The 14,836-nt window shown below is 37.3% G+C and overlaps 1 protein-coding gene across 1 annotated transcript; it reads right to left on the bottom strand.

Moving 5' to 3' along the window:
- Positions 1-299: 299 nt before the first annotated feature.
- LOC107678125 (urotensin-2 receptor-like) lies at positions 300-9,599 on the bottom strand. Its single transcript, XM_016473283.1, has 2 exons — positions 9,572-9,599; positions 300-2,295 (listed from the first exon to the last, which is right to left on the bottom strand). The coding sequence occupies exon 2, from the start codon at positions 2,153-2,155 to the stop codon at positions 1,010-1,012; it is 1,146 nt and encodes a 381-aa protein (XP_016328769.1). The 5' UTR covers positions 2,156-2,295; positions 9,572-9,599; the 3' UTR covers positions 300-1,009.
- Positions 9,600-14,836: the final 5,237 nt, after the last annotated feature.

Here is a 14,836-nt window from a genome sequence, read left to right as displayed (position 1 = left end):
ATATTTTGAAGGGTCCAGGTTTGGTGCAGTCTTTTGAATACAGTATGATTTAACATTTGAATTAAAAAAATTGTTTTATAGATACAGAAATATTTCTCTAGCTGACATTGTCCATTAACATGCATAACCTGGGGAAAGGAAGTAGTTTTAAAAATGGAACAAATTTGTGTAGATGTGCTAAATAGTAATTCAAATTTTTGTTTAAAATCGCATACAGTAATTCAATTAATTTATAACAAAAAAAAAAAAAAAATCAGGTAGAATTAAAAAAAGACAAATTATTCATATAAGGTGCCAATAAATGCACAAAGTCAGGACATTAACAGACCTGTTGGCTAAAAAATGTTTTAGTTGAGTATAATGAAGAACCTCATGGTCATGGAGAACATAATGTCCTATTGGAGAATGAGAGATTGTGTGTCTTGGCTTCATGACAGAAGTGATGTATCCTCCTCAAAAGAGCAAACTCTGATACGTCCTTTAGCTTTGAGCCAAATCTATACTATGTAATTTCTCCTTTGCACTTAGACTAATAAACCAATTTGGTAGTTAAATGCTTCACACCTGTTGTTAGACTATCCTGGGGTGATTCATCTTGACAAAGCTTGTTTGTCCCTTTCAAGTTGCCGCATAAAACAGATGTTTCACACATTGTAGTCTACTAATATTCAGCAGCAGTTTGACCAACATTTTTTTGGTTTCCATTTCAAAGGTGATGAACCCTAAATATTACAGAAGCACTTTCATAAGTATTCATCACTTAGTATTTCATTTTGGATTGCAGGGACCTTAATACACAATGCTGGTCAGATAATCTATAATTATATATGTAGTCCATGGAGCAGAGAACACACACCATCATTGCCTTGGATTACAGAGTATTACTATTTGCACAGCACATGTATAAATCTATAATTAAGCCCTTTAGCACCAAATTAGTAATCTGTTTAATAAAGATAACTATGCACAGTCTTATTGGTCATGGGCTGTACTAACTGTTGGGCAGCTGTTATTGTTGTTCAGAGTTGCCCTTGTGGCAAAGCGGTGCAGCTGCACTTATCGTCTTCCTGCTGGTCCGCCTGCGTCTTCCTGTCAGCAGTGTGTAGAAGAACGGATTCACACATGAGTTTCCATAAGTCAACCCTGTGAGGATGCGATTAATGGTCACCTGCGTGCCTACCGGCACCACACGCAGAACCTCAGGTCGGTACAGTGGTAGAAGCTGCCAGATCCAGAATGGAAGGAAACAAGCCCAGAATGTTAGCACAATCCCCAGGATGAGGAGCAGGACTTTGGGGCGAGGTGCACGGGGTGGATAGGTGTTGCCTCCTCCGGCCCAAGCAGGTTGCATCTGAGATACCCAGTAGAGTCTCCCTAAAGCTGCATACAAAGCTCCGATGGCCAGTCCTGGGCCTAGGATGCTGGTGCAGAAGAGCACACTGAGGTAAGCTTTTGAACTCTGTTCATCCCAGGCAGGAACGCACAACTTGCCTTCTTGGTTCTCTCCATCTTCTAGGTGCAAAGTGATCATCATGGGCAAACTGAGAGCCACGGCAAAACCCCAGGCCAAAGCGACTCTAAGGAGTCCAGAGGAAGGTGTGGACGAGGCTGCCAATGGATCAGCCACAGCTCGATACCGATCCAGACTCATCGCAGTGAGGGTGAAGATGCTTGCGTGCATGGTGAGCAAGTCCAGACTGAGTAGGAACCGACAGCCTAGTTCACCGAAGGCCCAGTCAGATGCCAGGCTGTCGTACACAATGAAGGGGGCAGTGGAGAGGTATACCAGGTCTGCCAAAGCCAGACTCAGAACCTGCAGGTGAAGGGAGGAAGAGGAGGAGGACAAGGTGGGAGAGGAGGAGGGAGAGAAAGAAGGGGAAGAGGTGCCGAGGCAGGAGTAGCAACAGGTAGGAATGGTACACCGCCTTCTTGACATCCTACGGCGGCGAATGAGAAGCCCTAGAGTGTACAGGTTGCCCAGAATGCCCAACAGAGAAAGAAGGGATAGGAAAAAGCAGAAGAGAGCTGTGGAGGCTACACTTGGGGATGGGGAGAGAGAGGGAGAGGACGAGGGAAGGGAGAGGTTAGTGAGAAAGGGAAAGGTGTACGAAGGTGAAGGGGAAGAGGAAAGGGAAGTAGAGCCAGAGACGTCCATTTGTCGTGGATAGCAAGAGTCCCAAGATGAGTTCCCGTCCGTTGAGAGAAGGAGGTCAATGGTAACTTCAGAGTGTTTTAGAGTAACTAGTACTGAGCCAGGTTATCAGGAAATTCAAGGGGAGAGCTGTGAGTGGACCGCTTTAATGGGTGAGGTAAGAGAGAGAAACAAAAAAAGAGAAAAAGAAATAGTGATTTTATACATTTTTGTTAACATCTTTGTATTTATTTATTTATGTATTTATTTTTTTAAATAGTTTTTGTTCCCGTCTCTTTACCTAAACTATGTATTCATTTGCTGGGGGCCAATGATATTACGCTGCACCTGAAAATAGGCTTACTGGAAGTTACCTAGCAGGGACTATTTTCAGGCGCTGTGTAATATCATTGCGCCTGCTGCACCTGGTATGGCAGCAAAGTTCCTTGATTATTACGCCGGAATGAGAATATAGTTCCTAGCCATATCGGCCTAGAAAATCACAACTTTTCATTTTCCGTCGGTCTTAGTACACGATGTAAGAGTCAAGTTTTAAATAGGAAAAATATCGAAACTCTTGGGTCATTTTTGAGCGAGATGCTAACGGTCTAATCAGATTCAATGATCTATGCTAAGCTACAGCTAAAAGTGCTACCGCCAGACCTGGAGATCGACTGAATGGATTCGAAAACGGTAAAACTCAACTGTTTAACTCTAGGGGAGTTGGGAAATGAGCCTATTTTCAAAAATAGTGGAGTGTTCCTTTAAGATATCAGCAATATAATTACATTTGGTTTAAAATGTCTAATTTGCAAGGTAATTCGTCTAGCTATACAGCGGCAGAGCTGAAACAGTAAAAGGCGACTTAGAATAATATGCATATTGCTCCAGGTACGTACATATATTTATTTATTTAAAAAAACCCATACAAAATATCAACGCAGCAAACTTGGAAGGGTTAATTCAACTAGGCTATTAGGCTATCAGGACCTATTAGCTTACAACTATAATAATAATAATAATAATAATCATACTCTATTATTATTACTAATTATACAATTATTGGAATATTATTATTAAAGTTATTGTTATTGTCAAAATTATTGGTGCGGCACGAGCTGGATCAATGACAGCAGCAGCGCGATGTAACCTGCGCTAACATTTTCCTTATGAACAAATTCCTTCCTAAGTAACCTACTGAAAAAAATAAAACAACGAAGTGAAGTGACGTGAGGCCAATATGGTGACCCATACTCGGAATTAGTGCTCTGCATTTACCCATCCAGTGGGGGTGCGATAATAAGTATTTTGAACAAGTAAATTGATAAGCACAATAAATTCAAGAGCTACAACATGTAAAACGTCAGTGTTTTCTATTACAACCCAGTGGGAAAGATTAAGAATATCGCTCTTTGTAGCCTACTTGACATTATTTTATATGGATTCGTTGTAGATTTCTAAATTAATATGTAGCAGACAAATATGGTGATGTCAATGTTATTTTATTATATAAATGTATATCAATTCGCATCACCAGATGTTAAAGCAAAATGTGCCACAACACTTCCCGGTCTTCCTTTGTATTTATTAATTTACGCATATTTAATAGAAAGCTTGATGGTTGTCGCATGTGAGAACGACATAGACAAGACAGCTGAGGTTGTAATTGTTATTCTGAAACAACTTTAATACAACAGTATACGATGAAACATTATCTATTTATTTTTTCATTATTATTATTTTACGAAATGTATTTGACTAATATGCTAATACAGTACATTAAATGTTATTTTTATAATGCGAAAACCGTCTTACCCTTAACCGAGTATTCAGAGATGGCATGTTCCATATGTCGACCTATATCCACGAGACAGTGACAAAATTCCACTCTAGAATATTCTAATTAAATTGTGTCTTTACAAGAAATAAATCAAGAAGCCCAGCGAGATGTTAATGTTCCTCTGAGGACAGACTTAAAGAAACTTTATAATGGTGTAGAATATCTCTCAGTCACAGCCAGCCCACTCCTCTCCTCTGTCCTCTCACGCTTATGTTGTCTGAAGCAAATGAAGGGAGGGATGAGGAGAAGCTGTGCTGAAAAACTGGAGAAAGAAGGGTGTCTTTAATAAAGACCCACACTATTGTGAATGGCCTTGGCTGGAGACAATTGATCTTCATTGGCAGAGGACTGAATGTGATTTGATGTTTAGTCTCTAACCCTGACTGATATTTGTGGTGTTATTAACTTCTCTTTTGTGATTAGATACATTCAGCCCATTTTTAACGAACACTTTTATGAGCGAAAAGTCGGTGCTTTGGGGCAGTATTTACAAGTGCCAAAAGCAATACAGTGCAGTATACCATAGGAAAAACACTTGTAAAAGTCAGAGAACAATATTTATGTCCACCATCCATCAAAGTTATTTGGGTTTGGGAGCATACAGGGAACATTTCAGGTAATATATTTATTAGAGAACTGTAAGAATTACTACAACAAACATGAAAAGGTACATAAAATGATTTCAGTTATACAGATACTCAGAGGACAAAAGAACATATCATTAAACCCGTTATTTGAGGCTGAACTGAATCATGCGTGAAAAATGTTGGACGAAATGTTGTTACGCGTCACAATCCAAACCACAGCTGAGGCAGTGAAAACCATTTAATCACTTGAAATATGGTATCGCTCCCTAATGACCATACAGGAACACATAACCATTAATTGACAGAACACTTTTCAGTGGAAAGACATTTTCACCTCCTTAGTCATGCAAAAGTTAAAATGATGCATGGTGTGGACATCCTGCCTGCATTTCTGATCAGACTAAAGTATGCTGTCATTTAGAATCACATGAATGGATACTTAAAGGGATAGTCCACCAAAAATGATCACACCATCATGTCTTTCCAAACCTGTGTGACTTGCTTTCTTCAATGCAACACAGAAAGAGATGTTTTGAAAAATGTTTGTTTTTTGTCAATACAATGAAAGTCAATGGGCTCCAATGTTTTTTTGGACCCCACTGACTTTCACTTCACTGTCAGTAAAAAAAAAAAACCCAAAAGCTGTCACTGGGGTGGTACCTTTTCAAAAGGTACACTTTTGTACCTTTTATGTAATATGTATATTTTGGTACTACAGTTTTTCTACAGTACTACAGAACGATATTTTTTTCTCTCAAAACATTAAGTTCAGATGTCTGGATAATTTGTTTCTTCTTCACATCAGATTTGAATTTCTTATTGATTTAATTTTGTTTTGGCACATTTGTGCAAAAGAGTAAGTACAATTAAGTCTACAATTTGCACAATAACTAAATGCACTTGGCTTGTTGATCAACTTGGCTTGAGTTGATTCTCAGTGAAACTGTTAAACTCTTCAAAACTTCTAAACATTCCTTCATCTTGTGAGCCATCACATGCAAAATGATCCATTCGGTTATCAAAATCGGTCAGACATGAGTGTATATTCCATAAATATCATGGATATGGAATGTTTGTAATGTCTGCTAAGTTGACAAATGGCTTGTCATCAGGGTTGCCGGAAACATTCCAGAATTTTTACAAACGTTCAGAAAATTTTTGTACATTTTCAGAAATTTTCTGGGGATTTACTGGAAATGTTCCGCCCCTTGCCATTGTAATGAACTAGGAATCACAATCTTGCAATCAAGTTTGGAAGCATATAGAGTTTGCCCAGCACAATCACTACCATTTTTGAACAAGGAGGAATGCCACAACCCTAAATAGCAGCAGCTACAGCAGTACTGTATAAATACATTTATATTTGTACAGTACATTTATCTGTAGAAACGTGTTACATGTAAACTGAAACTTCACAGTTGCTTGTCATGAAAGAGCAATAGGAAGAGCAATTGTAAGAATGTGTGGTGGTGGTGTTAGCGGAAGACAATAGAGTGTGTAAAAAAGTAATGGTGAATTTTCAGTTGGCATGTAACATATTTTTACAAAAATAAATGTACTGTATATATAAAAATGTTCATTGTCTTTATGTGTACTACAGTATTGATTTTTCCCAATACATTTTTACCTACTGTTGAAATATGTATCTGAAATGCTCGATGTGATACACAGACAAACCTGACATTCTTCAATAGTATAGAAAACAGTCTGTTTTTTGCATATAATATAAAATGAAATTGCACATAACTAAATTAAAATGTTCATTGTCTTTATGTGTACTACAGTATTGATTTTTCCCAATACATTTTTACCTACTGTTGAAATATGTATCTGAAAGTATAGAAAACAGTCTGTTTTTTGCATATAATATCAAATGAAATTGCACATAACTAAATTAAATTAGACAAACAACAGAGTTCTGATGTTCCAGCAAGCAGTTGTGACAACTGACCCTTCGCAAAGCCCCGACACCCTTAGTTACTGTTGCTACATCCATGGTGCTCTCAAGCCACACATCATGTTCTATTAATTATTATTTTCATTTTTGTTACTTTTAATTTTTGTTATTTTGTAAGAAATTCAAACAATAAATACCGTTTTGCAGCTCTTTAATGTGTCGTGACAGATCGCCGTAGCACCTCAGTTCACGTGAACCAATCATCTCTTCCTCTTTACTAGTTAAAGCACAAAATAAACATGAATGAACATCAGAAGGTATCTTGTTTCAACTGTGGAAAGACGTCAACACACACCATTTTTCAAAAGTTCACGAAGTTAATCTACGCTCCTGTTTGGTTTGTTTGTCGAACAAAATGGCAGATTCTGCGTCATGATTGGTCAGATTGCCTGTCAGTCAAACTCCCGCCAAAGGGTCAATCGCACTTACTGTTTAGAGAATGTTAAGAATGATTGAGGAAAACTGTAATCTGAACCTTGAAGGTACCAATATGGACCCTTTAGGTACAAACAGAGGCGGACAAAGTACTCAACTCCATTACTTGATACTCAAGTAAAGTACCGATACTCAAAAAGTGTACTTAAGTACAATACTTAAGTAAATGTACTTAGTTACTGTCCGCCTCTGGACCGTACAAAGGTGTACCTTTTGAAAAGGTACCGTTCCAGTGACAGCTTTTGTACCTTTTTTCTGAGAATCTTTAGAATATCTTCTTTTGTATTCCACAGTAGACGGAAAATAATGCAGGTTCAGAATGACATGAGGGTGAATAAATGATGACAGAATATTAACTTTGGATAAACTTTTGTTAAACCAAGAAGGGAAACAACAAATTGGGAAAGTGATACTTGAGCACCATACAGTTTTAATTATGGTGACTGGTTTTCCTTTGTTTTTATATAATTTTGGTGTAAACCACAAAAAAAATAAGAGATTTTAACCAGTAAGGTCAGAATGTGTAATCCATACAAACACCAAAATCGAATTAGATTCTAACTGGGAACAGCAAATAAAAGTTAAAAATGTACAAAAAATTAAATAAATAAATACATAAAAGAAATAATAAACAGCTCAGTCTTTTACATGACTGAGATTTGTTATCATACAGAATATCTATTAATATTCAACCTAAAACAGTTATTTCAGTTATTTATAAAGTGATCCTGAACTTGAGGAGCTCTAATGGTTTCTAGATCTTTGAAGCACACGAGCGGGTCAGCGGACACATGCTCTTTCCTGTAAAATGAAGACGACTCATAAGATGAAGGCGGTTCAGCGTAAAGGAACAACCAAGCGTAAATAACCGTCAAGTGAGAAAGATAGAGTAATAGAGTGAGAGAAAGAGACAGACAGAGAGCAAAAGTTATAACCCTGTCTCCTCATGAGCTACTGAGACCAAATTCAGCATCGCACCGCGTGCCAACACACATCTGCACGAGGCCAACACACACATATCTGCACATCTACCGCACTGCGGCCAACACACACACTGCAGACACAATTCAACTTAACACCATCTCTGAACACCCGATATGGTCAACACAAACACATCTAATCAATGAAGTAAGGAGAGTGTGTGAAGTTGACCGCAAGAGACCAGCAGCCAACTGGATCATCGCAGCAGTTTATAGAGCCTGCTTAATGAATCAGTCTCCTGGTTCAACTGTTCAGTATTTTTCCAATGCACTTATTTTGTGACCGCAGAAAAATCAGTCAAACTGAAGGCATTTGAGTCACTGAAATATTCACAAAGACTCTGAATTACTGTCAGACTGCTAGAGTTTCCGTGATTTTTAAAATAAAATTATTAATGTGTCAGATCACTTTTCTTTACAGAAAAGTTCAGTGCAAAATGGATATCGTGACATTAATATTCATTGGGTACTTCTAATGTCAAGTTGTATGAAATGTATGCGACCACATTTTAGTTGTTAAGTGGTATGAAAATATGGTGGGTATTATTAAGAACTTAACTTAACTTAACTTAACATTAATTTAAATTAAATTAAATTAAATTAAAGTTGCTTGTGATGTTGAGTTGAGTATTTCAAGTTGCTATGGATTTTATTTTATTTTAATGAATATTTTTCACTTTTATGACAAACTACTTGTGACTTTAATCATTTCAAGTCATTTTTGGATTTCTTATTTTATTCATTAATTTTTTTCCATGGATTAATTGATTTATTTATTTATGTATGTATTTATTTATTTTTAAAATCGTTTACACAGATATTTTACATACAATGTGTATGACAGACCATGCCTGGAAAAAAACTCCATATAAACCCCATAAAAGTAGTCAATACGGCTTGTGTGCTATATTCCAGTTCAAAAATCAGTTTTTAACATTTGAAAACTGCAGTGGAAGTTAAGATAACCATTTAATTATGATTTTCATTTCAGTCTGTTACTCTCACAAGCTATTGTATGGCTGCAGAAAATCCTGAATATGAACTGTTTATGGCATTTTCAAGATTTCTTTGTTTAGTTTAAAGGGGTAGTATACTCAACAAAATTAATATCCTGTCATCATTTAGTCACTCCTATGCTTTTCCAAACCCGTATTACTTTTGGAACACAAAAGATGACATTTTGAAAAAATGTTGTTGTTTTTTTCATCCAAACAATGAAAGTCATTGAGGTCCAGTGTTGTTTTGGACCCCACTGACTTTCATTTTGTGAAAAACACAGAAATATTTTTCTAAATATATTTTGTAGCAGCCAAGGTCACTATAAACTTTTTCTGGAAAATAACTTTATGTTGCTTTAAATTGTTCTAAATTACAGCATACCGGTTTGGAACAACATGAGGGGGAGTAATGACAGGATTTTCATTTCATGTTCACATTATTCCTGTTGAGGCATTGGACTGATAATGCTTTCTCAGGCCACTGCTGTGTCGGTCTAAAATGGGTTATGACACTTGTGTGAAGTCTGCAGGGTTTAGAGAGGTGATCTGGGCTTAGCGTGTCCCAGGCATGTGCTGTATATTTGAGAACACAAGATGGACAGAGACAGGCACCAGGGCCAAGACGAGAAGAAGGGCAACATACCTCTCCCTGCGGGGAGTGTGGAATTTCAACAAATACCTGGCACAGGCCTGCAAAAATAGGCAAAGAAGAGAGAGATTAATAGAAAGAGAGACAGGCGGTACAGAGACAAAACGTTTGTCTGATGTCTCAGTAAAGGATGGAGTGTGATAAAAAAAACAATAAACAGACCTGATGTGACAAAGATGAGAATACAACAAAGGCATAATCCTTACCTTGGAAATATGAAAAAAGATAGCATTTGATAGCATTTTTTACACTGCAGTTTAATACACAGTTTAATACAACATAAACGAATACATTTTGCTACAAGTGTTGATTGCAACATATAATCATTGCTGTTAATAGTGTTCATCGTCTGTTTGATTACGTCATTAACTGAATTTTTACCGTACATTTCTGCCATATGTACATCAGTTTGACAGTCACCACTGACAAGCTACTACTAAATATATTGTAGAAACTTAAAGACACAATATGTAATTTTCGCCGCTAGAGGGTGGAATCATGGGAGTTGTGGTCTTCATCCCCACAAAAAATCTTTTTTAGTTTTCTGTAAAGCTGCCTTGCAATGATTTGTATTGTGAAAAGCGCTATACAAATAAACTTGAATTGAATTGAACAGTTACTTCAGTATTATAAAATTTTTTATGCTTGAATTGATTAGCTTATTTTTCATTAATATTATACACATTATTAAATATCTAAGTTCATCAGGGTCTCATTAAACTCAAACATCTCCCTAAAGGTGAATTGGGAAGTCGTGGCCTAATGGTTAGAGAGTCGGACTCGTAACATGGCTGCCCACTGCTCCGGGTGTGTGTTCACGGTGTGTGTGTGTTCACTGCTGTGTGTGTGTGCACTTAGGATGGGTTAAATGCAGAGCACTAATTCCTAGTATGGGTCACCATACTTGGCCACATGTCACGTCACTTTATTACAGGAGATACAAAAAAACAGCTTCTTAGATAGACAGATAGACAGACAGACAGACAGACAGACAGATAGATAGATAGATAGATAGATACAGTAGATAGACAGATAGATAGAATGCAGTTATATACCTATTATAAAATGAATTATATCTATCTCTATATATATATATATACTGTATAAGGACGGACGGACGGATGGACGGACGGACAGACAGATAGACAGTTAGTTTTCAGGTAACCATTGCCCCTTTCAACCCCTAATACATTTCTGAATACAACAGACAGACATAGTCTTATGTCTTGCTGATCTCTGGCATGAGGCTTCTGTGTAGATTAACACATCAGATTTCGTGGTGTGTGGTGGTCTTGAGGCCTAAAGCTTAAGGGTAAGGTCCTGCCCTTCCCAGGGGGTCTCCCTTCACTTCAAAGGGGTCATAATTGCCAGACACACTTGTCCAGCCTCACGAGACCCCCGGTTCAACCAATGTGTGTGTGTGTGTTTCAGCGCTGTGCCACTGCCTAGGGGTTTCTAACAAAAAACAATCTGATTATGGTACCTTGCCATAAATAATCAGAGACCCTTTAAATGGCTTTAAACCGCCCTTGTGCTTTGCTTACATTATGTTAATTAATTCTCCAAAGTCTTTGTCAGCCCATTGACAGATTGCCCACTTGTTTGACTTCTCCTTACAGCAGATTTAATTAAATGGGCGGACATTTTTGCGTGTAACAAATGGTTTGTTTCCCTGTAGACTGATTAGTGGAGTTCAAGATGAAATACTGATCCTCCATCTCTGGTGTTGATGTTTATATTCATGTCACTTTCAGTAGTCCTCTGTAATAAAGACAAAGGACTGACATTCCTCCAATACAGTCTGTTTAATGGTTGACTTGCACGTAAATTAGATGCATTGAAATCTTTAGGCTTTCTTTTGCTGTATCTATGCTGCAAGTGCCTCACATTTACACACATAGACATGTTTGTTTTCATCAATCCATCATATTGACTAATAACTTGATCAGTGACCACAGCAGGTAATACTCCGCTATAATGTCACACGAGCTGTTGTTCCAAATATCAACAAGGCTGTTTTTCGCAAGCAACACTAAGAGTCCCACAATCAGTGGTTTTGAATAAATAGGTTAGGTGAATTATTCAATGACTCAGTAATAAAGAAAATTACTTGTTTTGTTCCTGAATAAGTGCTTTTAAACATATCGGCTGATTAAATAAATCAATGGTTGCATACATATATCTATACTTTCCCTCCTATATAGTACAGAAAAAACAGTATGTGAAACATTTTGTTTACAATATTCATAAAGAAGCAGGCAAAAAGGATGACCTACTACTTTTGGTGAAACTTTGAAGTGCACAGCCAATGGACACTTCACTATCCCATGAGGCCGAGAGGAGTTGTGAATGGCAGTGAAGCAACGAAACAGATGCTGGTAGGTCACATGACAATGACAACATGCCAAATGTAGTATGTCCAGAATAGATTCCTACTACGCACAATCATACATTACACAACAGTATTTAACAGTTTCAAAGTAATGACTTAAAAAAGTAGGCCATCTACTCAGAGAGTATGTGATTTTGGACACAGCCAATGACTAACGCAACTTGGTTTGTTCCTGAAATGAATTATTATTTTGAACAAATTGGTTTGAATGATTCAGTGTCTCACTCAAAAAGTTTAGTGTAGTTTATTTCTTATATAGCACATTTCTACTGCCACAAGAGCAGCCCAAAGTGCTGTACAGTACAATCAAGAAAACCAAACAAGACAATAACAAACAACATCATAAAAAGAACCTGATATTTAGGACCCTACTACATCCGACTCAAAAGCCAGGATATAAAAGTGCTTCTTCAAAGACATTTTAAAAGTGATCAGAGAGGGGGCAGAATGGATAGCTAAAGCGAAGTTATTCCATAACAGAGGTCTGACTATCGAAAAGGACCCATCACCTTTCCTCTTAAATCGGGACCGCGGTACCTGCAGCAACAGATTATCAGCAGATCTCAGATTCTTTACTGGCATATGAAAGGTAAAACGATCTGACAAATACGAGGGTGCAAGACTAAGACAAAATTTACTAATAGGACCTTAAAATCGATCCGATATCTAACCGGTAACCAGTGCAGGGATGTTAAAATCGGAGTGATTCTGTCCCTCTTTCTCATACCGGTCAGTAATCTAGCGACAGCATTTTGAACAAGCTGCAACCGATTTACCAATGACTGAGACGGAGAGGTACTTAGTTGATGCACTATGTAGTATGTATGTAGTATGTACCTCTATGTAGGGCAGAGGTTCTCAATTCTGGCACTTTACCGCAGGTCCAGTCATCCTGAATTAACCCTTGAGGTTAACTTTCCAGCAGAGTTTAGCTCCAACCCTAATCAAACACACCTGAACAAGCTAATCAGCATTATTAGGAAGTTACAAGTAGGTGAGTTTGATCAAGGTTGGAGCTAAACTCTGCTGGAAAGTCAACCTCGAGTTGATTAGAGTTGATAACCCCTGATGTAAGGTTAATTCAGGATAACTGGACCATTTTTTTCCGTCATCTCAGTGGCAATTGGCAAAACCTGTCCCAGTTTACTTGAATTCACCCTACTCAGTGTTATACCCCCTCCACTATTTAAGGAAAGCTGTGACAGTTGAGTGCATAAAGTGTCCACTTTTTTGGGAATTTTCTGTGTGAGCACACTCATTATTTTTATCCTAAAATGGCATAAAATTGTGTAAAGTGGGACAAACCTCTTGTTTCATTACTAAAGAATCAGTGCATTTAAACGAATCATTTGACTGAATGAATCTCTGTCTCACTAAACTTGTTTAGTTACTGAAAGAATAGTGTTTTGAATGAATCATTTGACTGAATGATTCAATGACTCACTCATAAAGTCACTTGTCACCATCTACTGGCATTTCAATGTTACCTGCAGAAAGGCTCACTAAAAATCTCAATCGCTAATGCATGGATCTAATCCTGGGTTTAATCTTTAATTTAATTTAAACTAAGAAGTGTGCATTTGTTTTATGAGACTGACCTGACTAATTTGACCTGTACAAGTATAAACAACGAAGTATAAGCAACGTAGTACATCTTTGACCTTGGCCATACAGTAACATCGTCTTCAGAGAAATGACCTTCACACATTTCCTAAATATGTTCACTGGCAGAATTTCAGTATTAGTTAGCTCTTATTCTATTACTCAAAACAGAGCATGCTAAAAGTAATAGCCTACTACTACTACTACTTTTGATGGTGATATGAAGAAATTGGTTAAAGGCTATTGTAAGCATCTAGTTAGCTCTAGTTTATCTCAGTTTTCCCCAAAATTGTGTTGTTTTGGGTCGTTTTCAACTGTAAGAACAAAAAGCAAACTCTGACTTTCAGTTCAGCATTTTATAGATCTGGCAACCCAAGGTACAGCGAGTGGATAAGACAACAGTAGAGATTGGCTTCTGTTCAGCTGGATGTTTATCTTATTCCAGGACCACACTGAACATGTGCTGAACGGTAGAACAGGTTTACATCTGCATTAATGAAAGCCAGATTATTTAATCCCAGTTTCCATGAAAATGAACCAATCATGTTTTCTGAGAACTGTCATGTGGTACAGTAGATACTGTTCAGTACATGTGGTGAGATGCATCACTTAATTGGGCTTTTCTGAATACTGAAAAGTTTAATACCAGTTTTATTAACTGGGTAATTTTCCAATCGTATAATGAATCTGACAATTTTTCAGATATCTATGACATAATAGCCAAAAGCAATTTGTGTGCCCTTGTCTTGCATCGTTGTACTTGAGCACAGACAGAAAAGGCACAGAGTTCAGACATTATGTGCGCAAAAGGACACTTCCATGTTCATTCAGGAGTGAAAAGTGACATTATGGTTTATTGTTAATAGCCTATATCTTATATCACTTTATAGTATTAAATAATTATATTATTATTTAATGTACTGTAATAATCTTTTCAATTGAAAGCATAGAAAGCATCCAATCAGACAGAACAATAAAGTGTGGAAATATACTAAAAACAGAGAGTGGTACCAGAGGGAACCTGCATTTCTCAAAAACAAGCCCAAATGTCCTAAAGTTTATTAGGCTGTACAAAAAATAATAGTACATGGATTTATTGTATATGGGACGTTAGAACAGCGAATGAACGTGGCTGTTAAAGCCACTTTCATCTAGTAAAACTTAAAACAGATACATGTTATTGTAAAACCACACATTCTTTTACATTTAGAGGCACATTCATTCCTCCCTAGTTTAAGCCAGTCACGGTATAACCATGTCCAGGT

This window comes from Sinocyclocheilus anshuiensis, unplaced genomic scaffold (assembly GCF_001515605.1).
Source record: "Sinocyclocheilus anshuiensis isolate Anshui unplaced genomic scaffold, SAMN03320099.WGS_v1.1 scaffold1512, whole genome shotgun sequence".
Lineage (NCBI taxonomy): Eukaryota > Metazoa > Chordata > Actinopteri > Cypriniformes > Cyprinidae > Sinocyclocheilus > Sinocyclocheilus anshuiensis.
The sequence above is the reverse complement of the archived record's forward strand: the minus strand, read 5'-3'. Positions and strand labels throughout refer to the sequence as shown.